This window comes from Drosophila busckii, chromosome 2L (assembly GCF_011750605.1).
Source record: "Drosophila busckii strain San Diego stock center, stock number 13000-0081.31 chromosome 2L, ASM1175060v1, whole genome shotgun sequence".
Taxonomy (NCBI): Eukaryota; Metazoa; Arthropoda; class Insecta; order Diptera; family Drosophilidae; genus Drosophila; species Drosophila busckii.
Window position 1 is genome coordinate 2,301,634 of NC_046604.1, and position 27,260 is coordinate 2,328,893.

At 39.0% G+C, this 27,260-nt stretch overlaps 3 protein-coding genes across 3 annotated transcripts in view; all 3 read right to left on the bottom strand.

Annotated features, from left to right (window-relative positions):
- Positions 1-16,295, bottom strand: part of LOC108607582 (protein bunched, class 2/F/G isoform) — a 77,244-nt gene extending 60,949 nt beyond the window's left edge. Inside the window, 3 exon segments of the mRNA XM_033293888.1 lie at positions 12,901-13,385; positions 13,700-15,135; positions 15,138-16,295. Of these exon segments, the coding sequence (XP_033149779.1) occupies positions 12,901-13,385; positions 13,700-15,135; positions 15,138-15,897 (2,681 nt within the window). The 5' untranslated portion in view covers positions 15,898-16,295.
- Positions 16,296-21,768: 5,473 nt separating this feature from the next.
- On the bottom strand, positions 21,769-22,424 carry LOC108603654 (proline-rich proteoglycan 2-like). The gene has a single exon (XM_017992632.1). The coding sequence runs from the start codon at positions 22,386-22,388 to the stop codon at positions 21,822-21,824; it is 567 nt and encodes a 188-aa protein (XP_017848121.1). The 5' UTR covers positions 22,389-22,424; the 3' UTR covers positions 21,769-21,821.
- Positions 22,425-25,006: 2,582 nt separating this feature from the next.
- The window catches only part of LOC108608145 (lateral signaling target protein 2 homolog), a 92,567-nt gene continuing 90,313 nt past the window's right edge, over positions 25,007-27,260 (bottom strand). Inside the window, exons 3-6 of the mRNA XM_033293897.1 lie at positions 27,125-27,258; positions 25,653-27,057; positions 25,539-25,606; positions 25,007-25,500 (exon numbers count right to left, since the gene is read on the bottom strand). Of these exons, the coding sequence (XP_033149788.1) occupies positions 25,304-25,500; positions 25,539-25,606; positions 25,653-27,057; positions 27,125-27,258 (1,804 nt within the window). The 3' untranslated portion in view covers positions 25,007-25,303. The remainder of the gene's footprint in view (positions 25,501-25,538; positions 25,607-25,652; positions 27,058-27,124; positions 27,259-27,260) is intronic.

The following is a 27,260-nucleotide window of genomic DNA, read 5'->3' on the forward strand; positions in this document are numbered from 1 at the left end:
GTGTGTGCGTGACAAATGCTTGTGTCTGTATTAATTTGGCGCAATAATAACAATTAGGCAAAGTAAATAATTTATATTGCAGATTTTGGCGCGTGAAGTAAATTAATGCGAAATTAATGGAGCTTGAAGGCGCCGCCTGCTGCTGCTGCATTTTCAATTAACGTAATTCAATTAGCCACATTCGAAATGCAAGAACTTTAATTAGCCGCTCAAATATTTACTTTGGACTGCAATTAGTAAAAAGTCTAATTCGTAATTTGATGCGACTACACAAAAATCAACAGCAGGTATAAGCTTACAAAAGCTGGCTGCTATGACGAAAAATCAGATTGCAGTCCACCCACGCATGCTGATTTAGTCTGTGTGTGGCTTGTGGATGGGAATGTGGATGCCAAGTGGGCGTTGTCAGCCGGCAACAACAATAACAAAAACAGCTGAGACCGCAACAACAGCTGCGAGCGGTGCTGCGGCTCAGCTGAGTAGGCAACCGCACACACACACACACATACAAGCATAAAAAGCTCAAACACACCAAATTGGCAAACAAAGGCGAACAGCTAAACAGAGAGAGAGAGAGGAGTGCGAGTGAGACAGCTGAAGCAGCAGCTGGAGGTGAAAGGGGCCACCACACACTTTTGCATGGAGTTTTTGTAAATGTTGGCTCGACAAGCAAATGTGAGAGGGGGGCTGAGAAGGGGGGACTGCCACTCATGTGTGCACACAACGATGATGATGACTAATAAACGGCCAGGCCAACAAAAGCAACAGCAACAACAACAAACAATAATAATAAAAACCGGCGAAATAGCTAAAAACGGCAAACAAGCCGCAGACAAAGGCGAACCAACAAAAAAAATAAAAAACAAAACCGGCTTAAACTATGTGTGTACACATCTGCTTTTATAGTTGTGCAATTGTGTGTGTGTATGCATGTGTGTGTGTGTGCTTAACAACAATAAAAATCAACTGGCAAAACTTCCTTTGATCAAAGCTTTGAGCCCCATACAAACTTTATAAATATTCAAATCCAGTTCTAGGTTTAAGAAAGTTTAGTCTAAATGCTTAGAGCATAAAGCTGAAAGTAACTGCGCTTTTTTTTTATTAGTAAAAGTTGCTATTTAAAAATAAATATAAATATGTCTAAATATACATAATCATCAAAAGCAGCACTTTGGGGTAAACTTTAGAAAAGTCAAACAAAAGTTGGTCGTAAGCAACAGCTTAAGACTCTTTAAATAGTCGCAGCTTGATTGCAAAGTTGAAATCTACTCAGCTGTTGCTTGTTATATATCCAACAGCTACCAATCGACCACCTTTGCACCAGTCAACGCCATGTGTAGAAAAAATCATTTAAAAATTCCCCTAGCTAACATAAATATTTTTGCCATTGCAATTTTATAGCCACATGACTGCAGCGCATTTTGTTTTGAGTTTATGAATGAAAAATATTTGTATTTTGAATTTTCCTAGTATAATGTTAAACAAGAAATTTCCATTTGGTCGCACACAATCGTCTGACAAACATTTCCGCACAAAGATTCTCGGAAGTCACAAATAACATGATAAATGTTTGTGAAAAAAAAGAAAGAAAGAAACATAAACGTTTAAGTTTTTTATCACAGTCGAAAGACAATATGGAGAAATTATTGGCAATTTCCAGTAAAAACCAATGATAACTGCGTGGGAGTCGCAAAGCAATAAACGCCTACGTTGGGAATTGCATAAGTTTTATTAGATTTTGACAGGCAAATAAATTAACTATTAATATGCAATGAAGTATTTTGCTGTCTTTTAATTAAAAGAGCGCGCTGCTTAAATTCTTTGTTAACAATTTAAGCGGAAGCAATGCATATTGCATAAAGTACTTAAGAGACAATAAAAACGGAACGGAAATGCCAGCCGAGAAATTGTGACTCACTCAATGGTGGAGAAGCATTGGTTTGGGCCAATCAATAGCTTAACATTATTGGCCAGACACACGCATTGCCTATGGCTAATGAATTAACAAACAACAAGCATAGTTCTCTCTTTTCTCTATGCGTAATTAGGTGCTAAAATACAATGCGAAATAAAAAAATAAGAGAGCGAGCCAGCTGGCTAACTTGCTTGCCAAATTAGGCTGGGCAAAGGCTAAAACGCCGACGCTGTTGATAACAAGTGCATTTTGTCACGCACATGGAATCAAAGCTAATGAGAGTAACTGATGCGATATAGAGCCGTCTCCTCTCCCTTATATATTTATGTCAACGATATGCTTGTTAAATTTTAACACACTTCTGGAATTTGAGAATTGCTGACGAGTATTGAAATTTCAAGGAATTCTGTGTAGTTCATTAGTTAGCAGCGCAATTTTGGAAATAAATATATTCCAAGATATATTTCTCAAATCCAACCCCGCGATTAACATTTTATATTTGAAACATTTTATAAACCAACAGCAACTTCATTCCTTAATTTTTAATACTTGCCACTAAACCTAAATTAGTTTTCCCATAAAACTGCATTGCATTTATAGTTTGCATACATTTTTTGTTTATAGCTCATCACAATTTATGTGAAAAATCACAGCGTTCGTGTTTAAAAAAACGCCCCCAATTTTCTCATCCTAAACGAATGCGGCGGCGGCGGCGCTAATGAAAGAAAGGCGTTAGCTGTCTCACGTTCAAAAGGCCAAAAATAAATGAAAAAAAAAGTAGAAATGGCAAATGTATAAACTCTATGCAACTTTCACGTGCAAGTTTGCTTTTTGGCTTTTCACTTGTAACGCCATTTGACATTTCTCTACCTCAGTCAGAGTTGGCGAAAAACGTTTTTTATTTTTTTATTGATTTTGCGTTTGCATTTCGAGTAACTTTCCTAGCGAGTTGCAACCAAACCAACAACAGTCGCAGTCAAAATGGAAATTCATAATCAGGTTCGTTTGTAAGTTTGTTTGCTTGTTTGCATACGGGGCGATGATAATCGTTATTGTTATTTTCGCTGTCAAGGTCGTTCTATGGCAGCGAACCCAATAACAACAACAATGGCAAACAGAACCCTCCACTCCCCCCCCCAAGCCACATCCAATGGCAACAGTTTACTTTCGCCTAAGCTGGCATTTCCTTATTTTCATAGTTGTAACTTTCGTTGTTTAACTATCAACGTTGTGTCAACAGCAACAACTAAACTTAGTATAGCTGCAATTAATTGTAGTTTCATATATTAAATTAACTTAATACTCAGCAGCTAAATTATAGCGTAAGCAAGCTTTGGAGCTTCGAGCTGTCAATCAGCAAACAAACTTAAGCTTCCCCCGCTCCGCTCCAACCTGACGCCTTGTTGAGCTCACGTTTGTTGGTTCGATTCTCGGGCGTTTATTTATCAATAGTTAGAGAAGAGGTTACCAACAAATTGCTCTTGTCTATATAAATAACAAATTAAGTTTGGCATGACATAAAGCAAAAGTTTTTGCTTTCTTGCAAAACTCTAACAAACTGACATGACATAAGCGTAATTAAGTAAATTGAAATTAAAGTGCTCTGATGTCCTTGACTGTCAAGTATTTTTATTTTTACATTTATTTTATAGACCTTTGCTTTGCTTGCATTCAATTTCCATAAGTAAAATCGAGGCCAAATGCTGGTCAAAATGCAACTTAAAGCGCCATAGCCATGTGCATTTTAGCCAAATGTTCCAGATTCCCATTCCCGCCCCTTCTAGGAAATGTCTTTGGCATCGAAACGACAAACGGAAATGCCGCCCACTAATGGGCACAGTGTAACCAAAATACTAATAATTGAATTTAAACAACTTTAAACATTTTTTTAGATACAATTTTTGATTTGGTATCTAAGATATTTTCTTATTCAAGCTAAGCTTTTTACCTTTATTTTATTTTATATTCTATTTAAATTTTTGTAATATTTTTTAATATTGTATTGACTGCACGCTCTATTTTATTGTATCAAACTTTTTCATTTATAATTTTTTTAATTAACTTAAACTAATTCTAACATAATTTTGATATTTTCAGCTGAACGTTAATCGAATTTAAAAAATTTCAAATTCTTTTCAATTTGTACATAATTTAATTGCAATTGTTACACTGTACCATTATTAGATAAAAATGTAGACAGCCCAGCAGAGAGCCGAAGAGTTGTGTGGGAATATTATTGGAAGCATTTTCGGTAGATGGCTTATTGTAGAAATTTATGAACAAATTGTATATATTATATGCCTGTTATTTTTGTTTGTATTGTTGGCTATTTTCCGTTTCTTTTATTTTGTATTTTTTTTACTTTGCTGTTTGGTATTTCTTTGTTGTACGTTTTATTCAAATCATGTGCTCGTCGTTTGTTCCGTTCAGCTGTCCTCGGTTTTGTGCGCCAATCACCCGAAAATCGTCGCCTGCTCAAGCGCCCCCTACCGCCCTACTCTAGATGTATTCCTATAGATGCGCAGCCAAGAACTGACGTCTATCAATAATTTCCTTTTTTTCTTTCTTTCATTTTGGGTTTTATTTTGTTCTGTGTGCGGCGCTCTTTTGCATTTTTATCTATCTGTGTATTCTTTATCGGGCTAAGAGCGCGGCGCGCATTTGACTTGCAAATTTTCAAACAGCCGCCAAGTCAAAGCCCAATCATCAATCAATCATTTCACTCAGCCGGCCACTTGCTCGTAAATCAATAAAGCAAGCAAATTTTTTTTTTGCGCGCGCCTGTCACAAAAATTTACAATAATAATATTAATAACAACAACGAAGCGCTAAAGACAGACATGTGAGCAAAAAGGTGTCAAATTGATGAGTGAGAGCGAGAGTGTGGCGCTGAGATCTGAAGAGAGCAGCAGCAGCAACGTAATCTGAGGTATTCCCTTCATCCACATGGAAACACCTGTTTAACATTTTTTTTTGCTTCTACAGTTCAGTTCAGTTCAGTTCAGTGGGGCAGGTTGTTTGCATGTGTGCGTGTGTGTATCTATAAAGATTAGAAGCACATAATGGAAATGGCATGCCCTGGCAACAAGGAAAACCAAATGAGATTATGAATCAGTGTGGAATTCAATGAATGTGCTAAAAAGAACGTGGGTCTTATACAATTGGCAAAGTATAAGACTAGTAGTAATATAAGATTATTTATGAAGCTTAACCATTTTAGTTATTATACAACTTGTTGGTTGCAAAGAGAGATCTTAGTCAGCTGCCAACGTCAGCAAAAAAAAAAAAAATGCTCATAAGCAGTCCAGACATGCAACGCCCCCTCAAAACTTTTAGGCACGCAGTTGCAGCGAAAAACAAATAAAGCAAAAAGGGGGGGGCATAAATGCTAAAAATGTGCGCGCGTAAAAACAAAATATAAACACGCTAAACAACAAAATATTTTTGCAGTGAAATTTGCCAATTTTTGTTGCAAAAATAAAAAATTTAACTTTTTTTTGGAAAGCAAGCGCCAGAGTGTTGCAAACGCAAGCGCATGAAATACATACAATTGTATTTTTTTTTATTAATTTCATTTCATAGACTTTTAATGAGCGCAGCAGTAGTAGAAAAAAGCTCTCACACACACACGCTCATGCTGGTCGCAAAGAGCGAGAGAGCCAGAGCGCTCTATGTACATATACAGATACATATATATGTATGTAGGTACGTACGTAAAAAATGCCACGCGCAGCAGAGTTTATTTTTAACAACAACAACAACAATAATGAGAGTCACAACACTATGCGCATTATAATAAAAGCAACAACATAAAGAAGAACAACAACAACTACTATGGGCAAATAGTCGCACATTGATAGTCGATGGTTGATAGCAATGAGCAATGTCCGTATAAAAATCAACATCAATATTTTGTAGCTATTTTTAGATACTCACAGACACACACTCGCGCCTTAACCGAAAAGCATGAATATGCGCTCATGTGTGCGAAAGAGAGCGTGAACGCAACAGCACGAGCAGCATTAAATTGTATGCGACGTTGTAATGCGCCGGCTCCACGATCAAACACCTCACATTGCACTCTCGCTCTTTCTCTAACACACACACAGTTGCTTGCATATGTATACGTGACGTGACGTGCGTTTGTACTCGCACTCGCACACGTATTGGTGGGCGAGAGACGCTTTACAGACGTCAAAGGCGTGTGCTGTAATCTCGCTATGCTTTTTCTGCTGCTGCTGCGCTGCTGCTGCTGCTGTTGTCTGTGTCCAGTGCAGTGTGCAAAGGCAAGCAAAGCACTGAAGGTAAGGCAGGAGAGATAACAGCGGCGCAGCAAGAGGGGAAATAGCAAAATGCAAGCGCAAGCGCATGTAATTTTCATTTTTATGTGTATACCCTGGAAGAAAACCCAGACAGACTGTGGTATTGAAAAAAATCATAAGAAAAAAAGATACACACTAAAAAAACTTATGATAAACTTTTCATTTATAATCTGTTGCGCTTTGCAAAGCAAATGCTTAAAACATTTAATTTAATCTAAAATCATAGAACAGCCAGACAGCCAAGCCAAAGGGGTTGAAAAAAATCAAGTTTTCATTTTTTATTGTATAACTTATGATTAACTGATTACATTTATGAATTGCAAACACAAACTGCTAAGAATTTTAAATAATTCTCATAAGAAAAATTGCAAACAGACTGTATATGGAAAATTTATAAGAAAAAAATCAAATTTATATTAGACATATTTATAATTTAGTGTGCCTTTTTTTTATTTTATTTGTTGCAATTGCCTGCACTATACAAAGAAAATAATTGACTTGCAAAATAGCAAAAGTTAGACAGCCTAAGGGCACTTAGGGTTGGGGGTATGAAAAAACATAAGTCAAAAGGAAATACTAATTTTTTACAGTGAGTAACTGTACATTTGCCATTTGTTGCACTTTGCAAGCAAAAGCAGCAGAGAGTTTAACTTAATTTGTTAATGAATGTTTATAAAAAATTGCAAAAAATAATTTACAGTACATATTTACTTATATTCTTCGGTATTGTTGCAAACATTTCAATGCGCTGCCAGCCAGTTGCGCTTTTGTCTTCAAATTTGGATTGGACTTGATTAAAATTCACATTGAAAATTAAAAACTTTGCAAATTTTATGCACACACAATTTGTAATAAAACCAATTTATGTCGTCTGCTTCACTCAATCGTCTGATGTCTACTGCAACATAAATCACCAGCTTCGGACAAAGGATAACTCCGTCGCCCGCTGCGATATCAGGGAGAGAGTCCCGTTTTTGCAGCATCAGCAGCAGCGGCAGCAGCCTCTCCTGCAACAGTTGCCCAGGCAACCAGACAGACGCATATACACCTGCCACGCCCACATATATGCCCGGGCACAGGAATCAGCAGACGGTATGATTTGAACCCCGAAAGCATCATCAGCTATATGTACATAGGGTGAACTGCGTTTCTGATTTGGGTTTGCGCACTTCACTCCAGCAACAGTAACTACGTATGTACTGCTAGTTATAGCTGCATTTAATTCTACTACGACTTATGTTTCTCTTATTTATTTATTATTTATAGCAGCAGCGGCGGCAATAGTAGTAGTATATAGTAGTATTAGTAGTAGACGTATGCAAGTGCGCATAAGGCGCAGTTCATTTTAAGCTTGGCTCTTATATAATCAACTCAAGGGGTTAGGGTAAGGGGTAAACTGTCTACATAACAAAATGCAAAATATTTATAAATAACCTAAAGCAGCGTCGTCGACGTCGACGCTGACGTCTGTTGAAATTTAATGCAGCTATTGTTATTATTGCGTACCACTGTGCAAACAAAACCTTCATACGCATAATTTTTTTTCACTTTGTTTAATTCTTTTCAAACATGCTGATGTAACGGTTCGTGACGTTTATGAGTGAAGGCGTCACGATAACGTGATAATAAGCACTTGACTGACTGCAGCAGTAAAATATTTTGATATGAAATTTTACTTTTTTTGTCGTTTAGCAACAAAAAGAAAGCACGGATTAATTATTTAAAAAAATGTGCTAAAACTTGGTTTATGCCTTCCAGCTAAATTATCATGTTTAAGCTGCTGATTGTATTTAAATCAGTTAAGCTAATTTAAATACAATTAGCGAACGTTTAAGTACAGTTGTGAGCAAGAGTTTGCTGACCAGTGTGTGCATTTATAATTTACAAAAGCACAAAGTTTATTAAAAAGTAATAAAAAATTTTAGTACATTTTTATTAAATTATTTGAAGCTAACTAAATATTTCTATTAATTAATTTTAAATAATTTTGTGAATTTTTACACACTTTTGTTTAAAAAAGTTACAACATAAAATATTAATCAAAATACTTTTGCACGCCAGTGTCATTTCACAATTTAGCATCAATTGCCACATGTTTTGGGCAGTCTCTTCCTATAAAGCTTATATTGTTGTTAATTTGTTTAACATTCAAGCACAACAATTGTTGCTGCCTGGGCTGTTGTCACAGCTGCTTCAATTTGTTTAAAAATATATATATTTCCATTTAATTTCTTAATTATTTTTCCATTTAACAGCAGCATATGCATTTAGATAATTTAGATAAACAAGTAGTGATAAGCAGCTAGAAAAATCTTAAACGGAAGTGCTAAGATTTCTTTGGATTTCATTTTTGTGCTAATGCGTCTTATCTACATTAATTACTGTGGCTCTGTTTAGTGGGTCAAAACCAATGGCACATTATGTATATTTTAAAGAAAAATCTTGGCACATTTTTTTGGCGAATGAATTGTTTACGACCTTGAAGACAGACACGCATTGTATGGAATTTATTTATTTTCAATATTTGCAGCAACTACAAAGAAAATCACTTGAGCTCCAAGCTCTCAGATTTTTTTTTTTCTTAGACTTTGAATTTATTTGCAATATAATTCTACAATTTCACGCATTTAGAGCTTTGTGTTTGTGTTTATCAAATTAAGGCGGCGGCGCTGAAACCGCAGAACTTTTTTATTTGCCTCTGGCATTGGAAATTCGAGCATGCCGGACAGGTGTCAACAATTTCGCTAGAGGTAACCACCACACAACTTGCCCCTTGCCTCACCCCCTTTTCCTACTAGATGTGTCTTTATGACTTTGACATAGATTTCAACGTCACATTGCGAATTGGGCGCGCTTTGTATTTCAATATTAATTTGTTTTTATTTATTTTCATTTGTTGCTGCTGTTGCTTCAACAATTATGGCGCCTAAATGGATTCGACGAAAGGCCTCACACTCTTTCTTCTGTTTTATGAATATGAATAATGACCATGGCTCGCGCGCTTGTGCGTTGGGAGGAAGTTCATGTTCGGACTTCTAGAACAATTACGCTGCTAAGTTGGTCAATGCCAAATGCGTTTAGCAGAGACACACGCCCACTTTTGTCACCAGGTTGACATATGATTTAGATTTTGGGCATCGGCCTCACCTCGAGGCTCAAGCACGCGCACGAGTTTCCTATTTGCGATATGGCCAAGGAAATTCTGTTCGCCAATTCGATTGCTGCTTATCATAAGCTCGTGACGCATTTCATACACACACACGCACAACACAACACACGCACATACAAGTGTCTTATTCTTTTTTCTTGTTGGTGGGGATCGGTGGGTTCGTTGACTTGGCAGTCGTGCGAGCTCCCATAGCTGTAAATCTGTCATTGGTGGCTTTTGCTTATATACAGATGCGTATATCACTCAATGCAACGACCAACGTTCAATATAATTACTCATATGCAAGTGTATGTGTGTGTGTGTGTGTGTGCGTGAAATATTTGCTTTCTTTCTTTGCTGCAAAATAAATTAAAATATGCGGAAAAGGTCTCTCATAACTTTAGGAGCCAGCGCGCGACTGCAACTTTATATTAAAAGAGTTTTGATTACGCATACGCTGGCGTCTGTCATATAATCAACAAAATAAATAAAAAGTTGCCACAGCCACACACATTTTTTTATACAGCACAAATATTGAGTAAAAAATTGTTGCTAAAAATTATTAATGCCGCTAAAACAAATGCATAATAACAAAAGAAATGTCAACAAATTTCCACTGTTATAAATTACACTGATTTAATTAAAAATTGAATTGCCTTACTTTACATTAAGAGCAAAGGAGCATCTGGCATTTTAAAATTTATTTCTGTTTTTTCAACAGAATTTTGCTGAGAATCAGCAGCTTAAGCAAACAGTTGCTTGCATTAATTTGCCACATTTATCAAGAAATCAGTCAGACGTTTAGCGGTTTACGCTACAGATATATAATGCATATAAAACTGCAATAACATGGCTATCAATTTACTCATTTGTTATCCAATTGTACGCTTGAATAATCCAACCAACGCCAACTCAATCTGGCTCTGCTTGCGACTTATATAAAAAAAAAAAGCAAATGCTTCGCAAGTGCCATTGAGGAAAGACTTTCGTTTTCTTTGAGAGAGCGCAGAGTGGTCAAGCAGGCGTCGGAGGGCGCACAGACCAGATAGATAACCAGTTCAGTATCAGCACACTACACTTTATTACACAAAAGATAACATGACGCAAGTGCCTGGGCCAACACTTGCAACATTGCCCTTGCCACAACAGCGTCGAGTGCATCAATCAGACAGCAAACAGCGGCACTGGACAAATTGTCTGCGCTGTCGAGCTAAATGAGGCTACAAGCTTCTCAGCCAACAGCAAAGGGCTTAAGCGTAGACTACAGTGAAAACTAATTACATGTGACTGAAGAAAATTGTAGCGCAGGCTTAGCTATTAAATTCTATAAAGTGGCTTTGTTTATAAAAAAAAAAACAGAAACTAATGAAATTATTAATTATGCCAAAAATATTTGTACATTATATGGCATATTATGTAACATTTTTCATTATTTATTTTTTAGCAAGAAATTGTGTAACTTTTTCTCATTAAGTGTATGCCTTAGTCGAGCATGCCTGGTTTAAAAAAGTTGTAATCATATGTCTTTGCTAAGTCGCACGACAAGCGGACGCAAGGACGGACACTAAACAGACATTGGTGCATTACTCATACGTCACGTTGGTTGCTGCTGCCTGCGCCTTTACCATACTGTAGTTATTTTTAAATAACAAGCCACAGAATTCATTGTAATTTGCGCATTTTGCAGCTGCATTTGACGTTCACATTGCCACCACAACACTGAAGTTGAAGTTGAAGCTGAAGCTGAAAAGGGGGCACATTGGCATGGATTAGCTCACACGCAAATCCTCAATCTACTTATAGCCCCCATACGTATGTTGGTGGGGCTCAGCATGTAGCTGCGCTGTGTTGGCGCCTTGACGTAAAACTTAAATCTCATAATTGTGCTTAATACATATGCAAGTCTTTTATCATAGCCATCAAAATAAAATGAAACTACACTAGACTACACAACAATTTGATATGAGTCATGCTAATTTAAAGCGCTTAGTCATCCGGGCCAACTGACACAAACTGACGTCAATAAAACAATACTTCAAGTCCATGACAAGACATTTAAATTATTTAATTTGTTAAGCAGCAATGACAACAATATCTTTAATGCTCGCGTTATCTAATTGCGAAAGCCCAGACGACAATAAAAAAGAGCAGCAAGTAATAAAATTTGATAAATGTAAAGTTGAAATTGAAAAGTTGCTGTAATTTATAAAATTATATTTGATATGCTATATGCATATTTAGTGACTTTTTTACACTAATAAAATAAAATACATTTTTTTCTAGTGAAAATAAATTTGAATAGGCAATGCTTACGCTTTAGTATTTTTGCAATTTGTTGCTTTTTAGCAACTGTTGTATATCTTTAGTGTAATCTCAAATAAATTGAGTTAAATTTTGTGTGCTTTGCACACAAGTGCGCTTAATTAAAGCGACCTTTTGTGTCACGCCCGTGTGGCCAGCCCTGCCACCCGCCAATCAGACTAGACCACCCACACACACACACACACAGCAACGAGTCAACAACTAATTTCATTGATGAATTTTTATTAAATAAATTATTATAATAAGCCATGTCGCATATTTTTGCTGTTGAGAAAAATTTACAGGGCCACAAAAACTTGACCAAAGTCAACGAACGCGACAGTAAAAGGCAGAAATACAAGAAAGAAAGAAAAACAACAACAAACAACGGGAGTTAACGCAAAAATTTGGCACATTATATGTTGTTAGTGTTGGTAGTGGAGAAATGGCAACAGAAAAATAAATGATAAAAAAAAATCAGCGGCGCGTGTTTGCACTTTAGCAGTCCCCGCAACGCTCCGCGCACCGCAGCAACAAGCGAGACAGAGAGAGCGAGTGTGGCTAATGCTACATATGACGTTAGTTATCAGCGTCACCAACATGTAACTTGTTTAGCAACAACAACAACCAAAAATAGTCAAGATGTTGATTTACAGTAAATATGCTCAGTGGGGCGTGTGGCGTTTGCTGTGCTATAAATAGACGCGAGTTTGGGGCCTGGGTTCTAACCCCAATTGATTGCTAAGCTTAAATAATTATACACAAACGATAAGCGGCGAAGCTGCCCAAAAACAAAAACTGCACTGCGCTTGGTTGGTTAAACATGCAGTGAATGAAATGGAATTTTTATGAATGAATTGTAAAGATTAGACGCAACTATTGAAGACTAGAATGAGCTGTAACAAGTCATAAACAAGTGCAGTGACTGGGACTGCGATTGATGTGCTACTTATATTCAAAAGCTGATAAGCATTGCAAGAAATTTATAGAACAATAGAGCAGGACGCAGAGCGAGCGCCTCAGCTGATGAGCAACATTTCTTTTTTGCTTGTGCTTGTTCATGTCGGCATATTTTAAGCAGCGCTGATTAATCTCAAATTAGTCATTTCATAATCAATCAATCAGCAGTTTAAAATAAAAACAAACTGAACTGCTTGCTATAGTTAAATTAGTTGTAATAATCTGAACTGAATAAATTATTGTTCGGCACTTACCTTTCAGTCTCCGTATCTGCATTTGGTTGCTGCTGTAGCTGTTGAATTTGCTGCTGTGTTGTTGTTGAAGATGTTGCTGTTGTAGCAGCAGCTGTTGTTGCTGTCGTTTCGTCGCTCAAAGTAAGCGCTGTTGTCGTTCCCTCAGCAGTTGTTGCTGCTGCTGTTGCAGCTGTTGTTGCTGCTGCTGCAGTTGTTGCAATATTTGCATTTGTTAAATTAATGTTACTATTATTGGCACTAACACTCGCGTTTATTGTTGACAGTTGTTCGTCCAGCAGCAACTGCTGCTGCACATCAGCCATGGTTGCTGGTGCGCTTTGTAGCTGCAGCGCAGGCAACGCGCCTGCTGCTGTTGCTGCTGCCACAGTGGCTGCTGCTACACCTGCAGCAGGCTCATAGCTTAGCATGTGCGCTAGCACCGGCAATGTTTGTCCTTGTGGCTGACTAGCAGCTGCTGCGGCGGCTGCTGCTGCGGTCACTCCAGCAACTGTCCCCCCCCCACCCCCCCCCCCCCCCCCCCCCCCCCCCCCCCCCCCCCCCCCCCCCCCCCCCCCCCCCCCCCCTGTGCAGTGAAAGTGTTCGAAGTCTGTGTGGCAACGCCATCAATTTGGTGCGTTGCTGCGCTCCTGTTGCATGCCCAGCAGCAACTGGCCAGCGAATTTGGCGGCCGCCGTTGAGGCAACAGGCGACAGTGCGTTGCTAGCTGCTTCCACATAGCTGTGTCATTGCTGCTGCTGCCGTGCGTTCACTAACAGCAACTGTACACTGTTGCATTGTTTTGTATTATATTATTGTTGTTGTTATTGTTGTTGTTGCTGCTGTTGTTGTCGGCGCCGTTTTGAAACTGTGCTGCGGGCATAAATGTTGCTGTTGCAGCATTGCCTGCCACATCCAGCGAGGCAGCAACAGCTTGCTCTTGCTGCTTCAGCTGCTGCAGCGACTGTTGCAGCTGCTGCGCTGCTGCTGTGGCATAATCCATTGGCAATGTCTGGCCATGTGGCGTATTGCCATCGGTGTTGGTGTTGGGCGTGACAGCAGCAGCAGCCGCAGCAGCATTGGCATTGACGCTGTCATAGAGCTGCTGCTGCTGCTCGCTATGTGCTGCTGCCACAAATTGTTGCATGCCATGCACAACAGTTGCTGGCGCTGTCATTACGCCGCTGGGCTGCACATCGGCAACTGTTGCTTGTAGCTGCTGCTGCGCCTGTTGTTGCTGCTGCTGCTGCTGCTCCGTAAAGTTCCAATTGGCATCTGTGGAGGCAGCAACCAGCTCCAGCTGCTGCGGCTCATGCAACATGCTGGGCGGCAGTATCATGCTCTGCGTAGTCTTGGGCGCAGCTTCACCTTCTTGGTTGGTGGCGCCTCCAGCTGTCTCAGCATTGCCAGTCTTTTCGTTATTATTGGCCGCACCCACACTGGAGTGATCCAAGTAATCCATGCACATCCAGCGGCCGCGCTTGAACGGCTCCGTCGATTCAATCTTGACCACCTTGAAGCGCTCGCTGCGATGTTGCGTCTCCTTCAGCTCCTCCTGCTTCTTTTTGCTGCCACCAGGCGTGACCGCTGCACTCACCACATTGATTATGTTGTCCGAGACATTCACCTGCACATTCTGTATGGTCTGGCCCAAGCCGAGCGTGGCGGGATTTATGGGATCGACCACAACCAGTCCGTATTGCGAGCTGGTCGGGATGACGGGCGCTGTGGTGCTCAATGCATTGTTGGCATAGTATACTTCCTCTTTGGAGTACGTGTCCTCGGACATGGAAGGCGTCTCGTTCTCTAGATCGGTAATGCGACTGTTGTCATCGGTATGAGATTCATCAATATCGTCGGCAGACTCGTCGCCAGTGTCGCCGCCAGCGTTATGCAGCTTGGCGTGCCCCACTGTAACCGAGGTGATTTGAAATGAGGAAGTTGTCTTTGGTTTGCGATTGCCACCGCCACCGCCACCACCAGTGGAGGCAGCAGCAGCAGTTGCTGTGCTTGTTGCACCACCAGCACCAGCACCAGCAGCAGCAGCAGCAGCAGCTGTTGCTGTGCCAGTTGTTGCTGCATGCCCCACACTGTGGCTAGTGTGCTGGTGATGATGATGGTGATGATGATGATGATGCTGATGTTGATGTTGATGTGCTGGCGGCTGCTCCGACATGCCACGCGCTGTGGCAGCTGCTCCATTATTATTCGGCGAGCTTGCCTTGCTAGTAGTGTTGCTGGTGTTGCTATTGTTGCTGCTGCTGCTGTTGCTGCTGCTGGTGGTTTTGGGCGCCTAATGTTGTGCTGCTGCCGCACGCTGCTATTGCTGCTGTTGCTGCGCGTCACCACCGACGTTATGGCCTCAGTCAGAGCGGCAGTCACGCCGCTGTTCAGCGCATGCAAGCGCAAACTTTCGCTTGTGGTGCGCTGTATGTTGTTGCTATGATGCAAATGATGATGTTGCTGCTGCTGCTGCTGCTGATGATGATGATTGTGATGCGCATTGCTGCCGCCCAGCGAGTTGACCTTAGTCAATGGCGGCTTCTTGTTGTTGCTGCCGCCGCCGCTGCTGCTGTTGTTGACAACGCTGCGCGCGGGCGTTTGTATGGAATTGCGACGGGGCACGGGCGTGTTGCCAGGCACTGTGGCGCCACTGCCGGGCTTGAACTTGGCATTCAAATGACGATCGAACATGTTGTTGCTGTTGCCGCCGCTGCTGCTAATGCGTAGCTGTTGCCGGCGTGTGCTTGCAATGGTTGCTGCTGCTGCTGCCAGGCCTGTGGTTGCGGTTGTTGCTGCTGCTGATGCTGCTGTTGTTGCTGCTGCTACAATGCTGCGTGATTCTTGCGAGTTTTCGGGTGATGAAGCGGCCGAATTGCTGCCACTAGCGTGAGTGCTGCTGCTGCTTACAGTTGCTGCTGTTGCTGGCAGTTGTTGTTGATGCTGCTGCTGCTGTTGTTGTTGTTGTTGCTGTTGTTGCTGACCAGAATCTTCGTTGGCAGCACTTTGATTCTCGGCCATAATCGAATTGGATTTCAGCGTGCGCAAAGTTTTTAGCAAATAATCCAGGATTGCGAACAATACTTGCGGATTATTAAGCTAAGTACAATAATTAAAATTAAATGGGCTGTTAACTGTTTATTTTATATGAAACTGTTGTCAAAGTAAAGCAACTAAGCTTGGCTTTCAATTTGTCTTTAGTTGCTGTTGTTGTTAAACAATTTAGTTTGTTGTTGTTGCTGTTGTTTGCCCACTTCGAAGATGAAACTAGCTGCTGCCAGGCGACGACGACGATACATAGCGACTGTTACGTTACAGTTGCAACTAGCTAACTGACGACCACGGCGATGACGACGACGACGACGACGACGACAAAACGGCGACAAGCATAAACGCGAAACCGACGCGACGACCGCGCAACACGCCCGCAACAACAACAATTGTTGTTATTGTTGTCTTAAATTGTTATTTATTTATATTTATATTTGTGTTTCGCTGAGCAACTGTTGTTGTTGTTGCTACAATAATTTAACATTAGCAAGCATCAAGCATTTAATAATTTCAAAACACGCCAGCAGCGCCATCTAGCGCTTGAATTTTACACTTATTACACAGCACAGCTGTTCTAGCCGTTAATTATAAATTATGATTTTATAAATTAATTTAGCATATTACATATATATATATAGATTATTGTTTATGTTAAGTGTTTTAACTAAGAATTTAGTAATTTAATTGTTGCTTGAAATTAAAAAACTTATTTTGCACTTTAACACAAGTTATTTCCATTTGTTTTTATATCGCTTGGAACTATTATTATTTTTATTATAAAACAATAACTTCTGCTTCTTCTTTACCAGTTTACTAGCAATGCAGTAAGCTGCAGTAATTTAATTCCTGCAAGTAAAGATAAAATATTAGATTAGTTATTAAATAACATAAGCAATAGCATAGTGCTGTTTATTTTATTTAGTAATCAAATTACTTAATTTGCTTTTAAAACCCGCACGCAATACGCAAATGTGTGCAACGATAGTCGAGACTATATAATTATTATGCACAACGCTGCGTATACGTAATGTTTACATTGGACACCCATTACAAAAGCAAACAGAGAATCTAATAATTGAGCAACTTAATTAATTAAAAACCAATACACTAAGCAAAAGTATTAAGTTAATTCTCTTCTTCTGTAACTGATCGCTCTTTGATATGCATTTTATATTTTAGCTGTAACAATAAATCTTTAGTTTAAATTAGCTACTGTTCACTGTACTTCTTTTAACATAACATTTGCAAAATATATTTTCTTAGCCTTCTACGTCACAGTTCATTTATGCTCATATGCTATATACTAAACGGTCTTAATCTGTCCATTTATTTTTTTCAAGTCTCAATATCTGTTGTCTACATAGCAGCTTAGTAGATTTCATAACTGCGTAGTTTATTTTTTGTTGGCAGCTTATGATCTGTTTGATAATCATGATTTTTGAGATTTTCTTTGTCTTTGCTTTTTATTATTATGGATTTCAATGATCTTTTTTTTCGGGTTCGCGTAGACTGTTGAATTAGTTAAGTGGCATATTAGAGCAGCATGCCAAATTATTTACCAAACGCCGTCTCTTTCATTTACAATTTATTTGCAGTATTTTTATATTTACTTTTTTCGTTTGGCAAATGCTATTTTTAAATTTTGTTTGTGCATTTATTATATTGAATTCGTTTACGGAAACGCACAATTGGCGACTTGTGAAATCAACAAAAAAATAAAGAGACGAATTTGCAATTTGAAAGCAAGGCGAAGTAGCTAATACACTAATGTCATTCTATGACTGCTGATAGAGATTTATTATATAAAAGTCATCAGTTAAGTCTCGAAAAAATTTTGGCACAAATAAAATAAAAGTGCTTTGCAAAATTCTCGCAAATGTTTATGTATTTGTATTTGTTAATAGCCGTAAGCTTTGGGCGATCATTCATAAATTGCGTGTAGTTAAGTGTGTGTGTGTGTCTTTGTGTGTGTGTGTGCGGGCGCGTGTGCTTAAAGTTTTGAACTCTTGCTTGTTTGACAAAGTCAAGACCTTGTGGCAAGAGCTGCAGAACTATGCAAAATAATATGAGTTAAAAAACAATAACAAATACGCTCAGTTATAGGTCAACAAATTTTTTGCTATCAAGCGTCCATTGGCCTTGTTCATGCCGCAGGTGTTTGAACCTTTTGTGTTCAACTTCAAATGGAGGTTAAACAGAAAAAAAAAAACTGATACGATCATTTGCCAAAACGCAGAATTAATTGCAGAACTAATTTGTTGAAGCAATAAACAATTGGAAATTGAAAAGCAATGATTTAGTCAGGATATTTCAACTTAAGAGCTTATACCATTGACTGCTTATAGCATAAATAATTGCCATAGTAATTAATTCTGTAAGCTTCTCAAGCCAAAGGGTATGTGTCTGATAATTTGAGATAACAGAGCAGCAGACAGACGACTTATGTATTCATCTTTTGTATGCATGTATATAGACTTATGCACTCACACTCTCAAGCTCAACTGGCAGCAGTTAGTTGCAATTTGCAATTGCGACGCCTGCCTCAACAGGGGGCAACAAACAATAAGCAGCAGCAACAACAAAAAGTGCAATACACAGCCAGAGCAAGAGCAAAAGCGCAAGAGAGAGACGAAGCAACTAATTGCAGCGACAGAAGCATAAAATCGATGAAGCACAAAATATAATAAAGAACAACTACATAAACAACAACAACAAACAACAACAACAGCATGTCAACAGCAAAACAACAAAAACAAAGACTGCGGCAGAGAGAGCGCCAAGCGAGAAGGAGAGAGAGAAAGAGAGAGAGCGCGCGTTGCGCTGTTAACAAATTGCAACAATTTTCAGTAAAAGTGCAGAGAGCAAGATACTGAGCGAGAGCGTTGAATGTGTGTGTGTGTGTGTGTGTGAGAGAGAGCGCATGCAGCCTGTTGGCGTGCTGCCTAAAACGCATACATAGGGAGCCGCAACGTGGGCGCCTACAAGTGGGCGGTGCAAAGGGGTGGGCGCACAGTGGGGTCGAGACCAAACACAAAGTGCAAATTGGCAAAATCAAAGGAGACAGCAAGAGAGCGAGCAAGAGCGAGAGAAAATGCAAATCACTGAGAGCGCAGCATATCAATTGTCATTCATTTGTCGGTTTTTTTTTTCTTTTGCTCAGCTGCAAACTCTCGCTCTCTCACTATCTCTCCCTCTCTCGTTTGCCGAAGATGAAGACAGCTGCCGGTAATCAATATTGATGATAGCAAAAGAAGATAAAGCCAAAAAGGGAAAAGGTCAAAGTGTAATGCAATAAAGTATTTGAAACATTTTTTAAAAGTTATATCATGCATAAATAAATATCATGCAAATATAAGAAATAACAGAAATAAAAATCTACCTCAAAGGGTATACAAAAGTTGTCTTTGAACGAGTTTTGTTTTGAAATACGAGACGCTTGCAAGAAAGACAAGTTTGCAACTGGAAAATATGCCTTTTTTAATGCTGTCTGTCCTTTAGATCTTTGTGTCCGTCTGCTGTCTGCGACAACAACAACAACAAGCAGAAGAAGACCACAAGCAGCAGCAGCAGCAAAGCTCTTCTGGTTCAAGGTTAAGCAAGTGCAAGTTGCGATCCACACACAAGCTAGAAAAATATACATACTCATATGTATATGCCGCCCGATATATGTATGTAAGTTGCAAGCTTAGTCATCATCGTCTTGGGCCAAGCCTCATTGAATTTCCTTTCATAGGAATTCAATTTGTTTACATATTGCACTTGCGCTAAACTAAATTGTTTAATAATTGCATTTGAAGTCGCACAGTGTAAACAAATGTTGGCACAGCAACAACAACAACAACAAGAACAGGAGAAGAACAGCTGATTTAGTTTTAAACAAAATGACCAATTGCTTTGACAGCTGCTTTCGATTTATTATTTCTTTTGCAATCAGAATGGAAAAAAATCTATACACACACTCATACATACATAAGTGTGTGTAAGAATGAAACAACAGGAAAAAGGTACAAAGTACAATATTTGCTAGCTATAACAACAACAAGAGCAACGCAGCGAAAACGAAGCGAAAGTAAACGAAAATTGTAATAACAACAACAACTACAACGCATTAAATTCTGTTGCTGCAAGAATGGGCGTAAGTTGACGTTTACGTTGCCCTGAACTGCACACAATTCACATTTATTCTTTTTGCTTTTGCTTTTGTTGTTGTTTTTGTTATGATTATTTTTTAGAAACACTTTCGTCATATTTGTTATTGATTCTGTTTAAACTTTACATTCATTTAAATAGTTTCTATAGCTTTTGTTGTTGTTCTTGTTGCTGTTTGCTTGTCGCATTTCTCATCGATTTGTTGCCACTGTGCAGACAACTGTGACGACGCTTCACTTTTTCCAATTAACAACTACTAAATTATAGTAATTTATAAGCACATACTCACAGCACACTATCTAATTTAATTTCAATTAAAATTATAACACAAACCAAAAGAATTATGTTAAGTTTTTCGTTTGGCACTAATAAAAAAATAAAGACTTGCGAGACAAAAGGCACAAAATTTGACGTGAGCAGGCCAGAGCAAAAAAGTGAGAGAGAGACAGAGCGCGCGTGAGAGCCAGCGCGTGCGAGAGAGCGTTAAGTAAACGAAGCTCGTGCATGGCAGATTTGCAAAAAAAATTTTTTTTTGCAAAAATGAAAAAGCAAAGAAAGAAAAGGCCAAGCCACTTTTAACATGGGCAACAAAAATATATAAAAATGTTTTTAACAATTTGCTCAGCAGCAGCGGCAACGTCGTCAAATGCTTTTCCAAAATACTAAAGTTTTTTTTTTTCACGCACACATAGCAGAAATTATGCATGTATGTACTACGTGCATATGTGTGTGCTATGCATGGAAACACTGTCGTCGGCATTCAGGCAACAAGACGCTCATACATTTTTACTTAATCAATTACATTTCTCAACAGCTCTACATAATTTATATCACAATTTTGTTGGAATTGTTGCATTGTTGCCTTTTTGGCCCGTTTCTTATTCAATTTGTACGAGAAACACACACACATACACTAATATATATATATACGCTGAGGCTCACACTGAACCACAAATACAGACACGCACACGAACAGACAGCACACACACTCTTGCACTCACTTTACACATTTTTTATCGGCGTTCACTGCTCTGGTTTGTTTTGTGTGCGAATTAGTTTTATTTAATGTGCTTAGCGCTATGCCTGCTATTTACTTATTACGATTGCGCTTGCGGTATTTGTTGCTATTTTCAATTACAAACTTTTCACCTTGAAATTTTTAAGACAGGCAGAGCTGCAAACACATCGATGTTTTTCGTGCGCGGATGACAGTGGCGCATAATTTTAGGGTTACCTTGCTGGAAACCAAAAAAGAACTAAGCGAGTATAATCCTCAGGGCGGCAAAATACAAAATACAACAAGCTGCGAGTATCATCCACAATACGCAAAAGCTTGGAGTTGTGGCTGCAAAACTGCTGGGCAATGGCTCTTTAACAGTTTGCAACAGATGGCGCAGTGCTGCTAAAAATAATGTTAAGTGCGCAATGTTAAATGTAACATTACAGCGCGCCCCTCTCTTTAACTTTACAGTGCTGTGCTTTAGCAGAGCTTGAATTCGCCACAAATGTGAAATTCTCTTTGCGCGCTACATTTTTAAATTTAAAATATGTGCTGCCACACTAACTTTTTTACAGCAGTACGGCTGCTTTTGTTTTAGATTCAAATTTGCCGCCCAAGTCTATTCCGACATCCTAAAAGTGTGCTTTTGTTTTTATGCTGCAAATTGCTGAGCTACTGCTAACTAATTATTATTTACATAAAAACAGTGTTTTATTTAGATTTGTTGCGTAAACAGAGTAATATTTTAACTAGTATGGTGGCCATTCTCTTTATACTCCTTGTTCACTTTCAGCGAATGGTTGATAACACTTGAAGCTGGCCCATAGTGTTGATCGGAAGAATCATTGGAGCCATTGGGGCCGTACAGTTGAGGAGCAGGACCAGGAGTGGATGCAACTATATAAGGTGGCTGGTTATAAGGTGGTGGATTCATTGGCAGCTGGTATGGAGGGTATGGACCATAGGGCGGAGGATAAGGATACGGATTGGCATTGGGATACTGTTGAGGTGGCGGGCCATAAGGATTCGGATTGGCGTTGGGATACTGTTGAGGTGGCGGGCCATAAGGATACGGATTGGCATTGGGATACTGCTGAGGTGGCGGGCCATAAGGATTATACGGATACGGGTACGGATATCCGGCTGGTGGGTATATATTCTGATACGCTGGATTATTATATTTATTTTTGTGTTTCTTATTGTGACGCTTTTCACCACTGCCACTCTCACTGCTATCACTATCACTGTCACCCCGAGCGACTCCAGCGAGTCCAATCAGCAGGATGCCGCAGATTATTAAAGATTTCTTCATTATTACTAAACACGTTGAGCAACAAAATTGAACTAATCGTGCGAGACGAGACTGAGGCTGATTTCGAGACGTAAAACAAATACTATACTATATAAGTATAATAATAATTCATTGATAAGCACAACTTACTGCAGTTCCTGTGTTTGTGTGTTATAAATTCTTCGAATTTGCGTCACCTTTAGCACCAGACACTTAATAATTTAGTACAATCTTTGTTTATAAATGAAATAATTGGGCAACGCGCAGTATTTGAAAATTTGTCAGACACAATGCTATTTTGAATTTGTTTTTAAATATTTATTATGCATAATATTTATCGTTTTGTTATTTGTTGTAATTTGTTTCCTTTTTTAACTTTACAATATGCAATAAGTTGTTGTTTTGTTTTTTGTTTCTGCACTACTTAAATATGAAACGTTGAAGTCAAATGTTTTGTTTGTTTTGTATGCATTAACTGTTTAATTTGATTAAACTTTAATTTAATTTATTCGTATTTTATTTTATTTGTGGCGCATTTCGCTTTTGCATTTACTATAATATTTATTCTACGCAATTTGCTCCACAATTTGTACATTTTATTTGCATTCTGAATGTCACAATAAATAAATAATATTTGACAAGACGCGGATTTCATTTTTTGTTGTATTTTTTTCTCTCTTTACTTGTTTGCTGTATTTTGTATTTAGTTATTTATAAATATTTATGTATGTATATGCATGCTTATTTGTTAACAACTAATGCCTTTAATGTTTCGTTTTGTTTTGTTTTGTGTTTTTTATTTGCTTAGCCTTTTGCACACTTAATAAATTGTAACTCTCTGCTTTAAATTTAAATTTATTGTAAAATTTGTCAATATATATATTTATTTGTTGTTTAATTTAAAATGATTGTTATTGTTTATATTTCTTTGGGTTATTAGCAAAAAATGATAGAAAAGTCTGCAAATGTTTTTCATTGTTTTTTTTTTTTTTTTATAAATTTGGCCATAAATATGAAAATTGCTGAAAACCGTTTTGATTAACCTTCTTAATGTTTTTTTTTCTTTCTATATTTATATATATTAAGTTCAACATTTTAATTGTTGCTGGTTCTGGGGGGATTCTGTTAGAATTCGTTTAAAATGAAACACAAAATACACCAACAAAAATTAATGTACAATAATTTATATATTGTATTCTTTTTATTTTATTTTTTTCAACTTTTTTGTTTCACGTTGTGTAATGAATTCTTTTTTGTTTTCTTTTTGCATATATATAACTTTTGTTTTCTTTTTTCGTTTTGCATAACAATTGTTGTATGTTTACTTTAAATGTAATTTTAATTAATGTTTATACAATTTTACACAATTACTGCTGGCGTTGGGCTTAAGAGCTACGAAAATTTTGGTTTGAAATTCAATTTTTTTTTTTGGAAACAAAAACTTTAGCAAAAATGTTTCTTTTAGAAAGTACAAAACACACACAGAGGCATATATGTATATAAATTAATAAATTTGTGTTTGTTTGTTGTTGTTTATGAAATATGTTTAACAAAAGTTTATAGATTTTTGAAATCTCTCGCTGCGCTTGGCTCTTGGCTTGGGGATTTGTTTTATGTTTTTTGCTTGCTGCATAAATTATTTCACAAAATGTATTGGCAACGAAATCAAAGTACATTATATAGCATATATATATATATTAATATTAAGTGTATAAATACGAGTACAATTGTCGCAAGAAATTAACTGAAATATTTACAAGTAAAGGTTTAAACTTAGGTCGAGTATATACGTATATGCCATTCATATTTTTATGGTACAAAGACAAAGAACTTGGCTTAGAAGCTAATTTAGCAATTTGTGTTACTTACATATTACATTTATGTTTAATTTATAATATATATATATATTAACTAAATGCCTACAAAGCAAAGCTTACAGTTTTAAAAACAGAAGAGACTACAAGTGAAGACTACAGCGCTACAAAAAGCAAACATTTAATTTAAGTTTTATAGCACTGTGTGTTTTTTTTTGTTTATATACATATGTGTATATAAGTATTAGTTTGTAGTTTTGCAAATTTGTTGTAAGTTTATTTATTTGTATGATTTATTTAACGCGGCAACTTTGTCAGTATTTGTTTAAAATATTTGTTTATGTATATTTGTTATAAATGGTGGGTTCATATTTTACACATAATTTGCAATAAAAATTTGCAAACATATGCTATATATTTTGTTTGTGTTTATTTGCTTATTGGCTGGCTCAGCTTAAACATAAAATTAAATTAAAAATGATTGTTGCCTGCTTTGAATTTAACGCTGTGCGAATTGTTTGTAATAAATTATTTACTCGAAATTTTTTGTTGCAAGCCTCGCTTTGGAGTTATTTTTCACTTTATAAATGTCTTACAAGTTTTTGTGGCTGTCGTTTAGTTTAAAAACTAATTAAACATAATAAAAACTTAAGCGTAAACTAAAAACTAAACACACGCATAAATTTGTTTGCAGATTTAAATTAAAAAAAATCGTTTACGTTATTTACTTTTTTAAAGCTTTGGTTTCAATGTTTATAATTTCTGCATAATAATTACAAAAATGATATAATCAATTTTTTAGCGAAATGTTTTCTTTTCTTTTTTGTTTTTTGTTTTTTTTTTTGTTATTGGAAGCCTAACAAATTTTGTATTCATACGTGAGATCAAAACAAGCTAAGAAGAAAGTAAGAGTAATAGAAAGAGTTGAACTTGTAGTAGTTTATATATAAATATTGAATATATATTACAAAAGACAGAAATACACTAACAGATTTTGTTCAGTGTATTAATGTGCGCTAAGCATTGAGCGTAGAGTTTTCTAAGCAAGAGCGGGGCATTGTGCATAGGTGGGCTGGCGGCTTGGGCGGGGGCGGAGGGGTAGGGGGAGCGGGAGCTTAGGACTTAGGCTAATTCTTTCTTGATTTGTAAATCGCAATTCGTTGTGCTGATTGTTGCTGCTGTTGTTGTAGTTGTGGTTGCTGCTGCTGTTGTTATGGCTGCTGCTGCTGTTGCTGTTGTTATGGGGGAGGCTGTGGGCGTGGGTGGTGTTTGTTTCTTGCTTGCCTTGGTGGCCATTAGCACAGGCGTTGGCGCTGCAACTTCAGCTTGCTGTCGTCGCTGCTGCTGCTGTTGCTGCTTTGCTGCTGCTGATGTTGCTGTCGCTGCTGCAGCGGCATTTCATCATCATCGCTTTCTTCTTCTTCCAGCTCTGAATCCTGCTGCTGCTGGTTGCTGCTGCTGCTCTTCAAACTCTTCCTCTTCTGCATCGCTTTGCTGCTGACTGTTGCTGCTGCTGCTGTTGTTGTTGTTGCTGTTGTTGTTGTTGCCATTGCTGCTAATCTTGTCCAGCGCTTGACATGCTGACATTTGCGCCTTTTTCATGCTGCACTCATCGCTGCTGTTGCTGCTATCAAACAGCTGACCCGCTGTTGCTGCCGAATCGGGCGAAATGGGCGTGGTTGCTGTGGGCGGCGTAGCGCATGCGCTGCTATGCGGCGCCTCTGCTGCTGTCGGCAGCGCCAGCAGCTCCTCTTCATCCTCATCTAGCTCTTCCAGCTCATCCTCTTCCTCATCGCTGCGCAGCTGTTGCTGCTGCTGCTGCGGCTGTTGTGGCTGCTGCTGCTCACAGCTGTTGCTGCTGTGACTTTGATTGCTGTCTTCTTCTTCTTCTTCTTGCAACAGCTTTAAGCGTTTGCTGGCTGGCTGCAGCGGCTCTTGCTCAAGCAAATGATTGTTATGATTGTTGTTGTTTGCCTGATCCTGCGCCTGCTCCTGCTGCTGTTGCTGCTTCAACGGCAACACGCCCACGCGCAGCTTCTCCAGCGTTTCCAGCTGCCGTCGATAGCATTGCAGCTGCTCGCTCAGCTCGGCAATGTGCGCCTCCTGCTTATGCAAATGCTCACTGAGCTGCGCATTGTTGTAGCGACATTGCTGATTCTCCTGCAACAGTCGCTGCAGCAGCTGCAACACGCGCTCGCGCTCCTTGGGGCGCGTATCACGCAAAGCTTCAACCGCAAGCTCCCAGGGCGGTAACATGGCGCTGCTATCGGGCTCACCATTAAGCGAGTCATCGTCTGTATCTGTTGACAACTCAAATTCGCTGCCCAGATGCGGTTTGTGACCATTGGTCAAGGGCAGCGGCTGCTGCTGCTGCTGCTGCGCGGATTGCTGCTGTGTCTTGAGCTGTGGGGAGCTAACAACATTGGAGCTATGCGTGCTTAGATTTAAACCAGCGCTGGAAGACTGCGTGGGTGAGTAGCAGGGAGTTTTGTAATGCAGCAGCGCTTGGCCGCTAGGTGGCGCTAGTGTAATTGTTGCTGCTGCTGCTGCTGCTGGTGGCAGCAGATTCTTATTAATGCGTATGCGACTCGTTTCCAAGCTATGATGATTGCTGCTGGTGGGCAGCAGCTTCGCATGTTGATTAACGGTGGCAATAATATGAGCGCCGCCAGCAGTAGCAACAATTGCTGTTGTGCCTGCTGTTGCTGCTGCTGCAGTCAGTGTGGCTGCTGCTGTTGCTGCTGGCACTGGCGATGTGGAGGAGGTAATCTCATTGCTGCCCGCACAACAATCTTCGGCAGGACTGCGCGACTTTTGCTTGGGCATGGGTGAGCTGCTGTTTGAGCTGTTGCTGTTGCCTGCTGCTGCTGCCGTTCAACGGTTCGCTGCTTAATGTTGCTGGCGTGCTGACACGCTCCTGCTTAATGTGCAGCTGCAGCTCACGCTCCCGCTCGCGCTCCTTGCTCAGAATGCTCTTGCGCGGCGCCAGCGCCACATTTGGCTGATAGGTGCGTTCGAAGCGTTCGCGATCGCTGTCTGCGCACAACACGCTCCGGATTCTGCAGCTGCGGCGGCTCCT

What these genes read in the sequence shown, in the direction of transcription:
- LOC108603654 (XM_017992632.1), bottom strand. Translation starts at nt 22,388, where the DNA reads ATGAAGAAATCTTTAATAATCTGCGGCATCCTGCTGATTGGACTCGCT.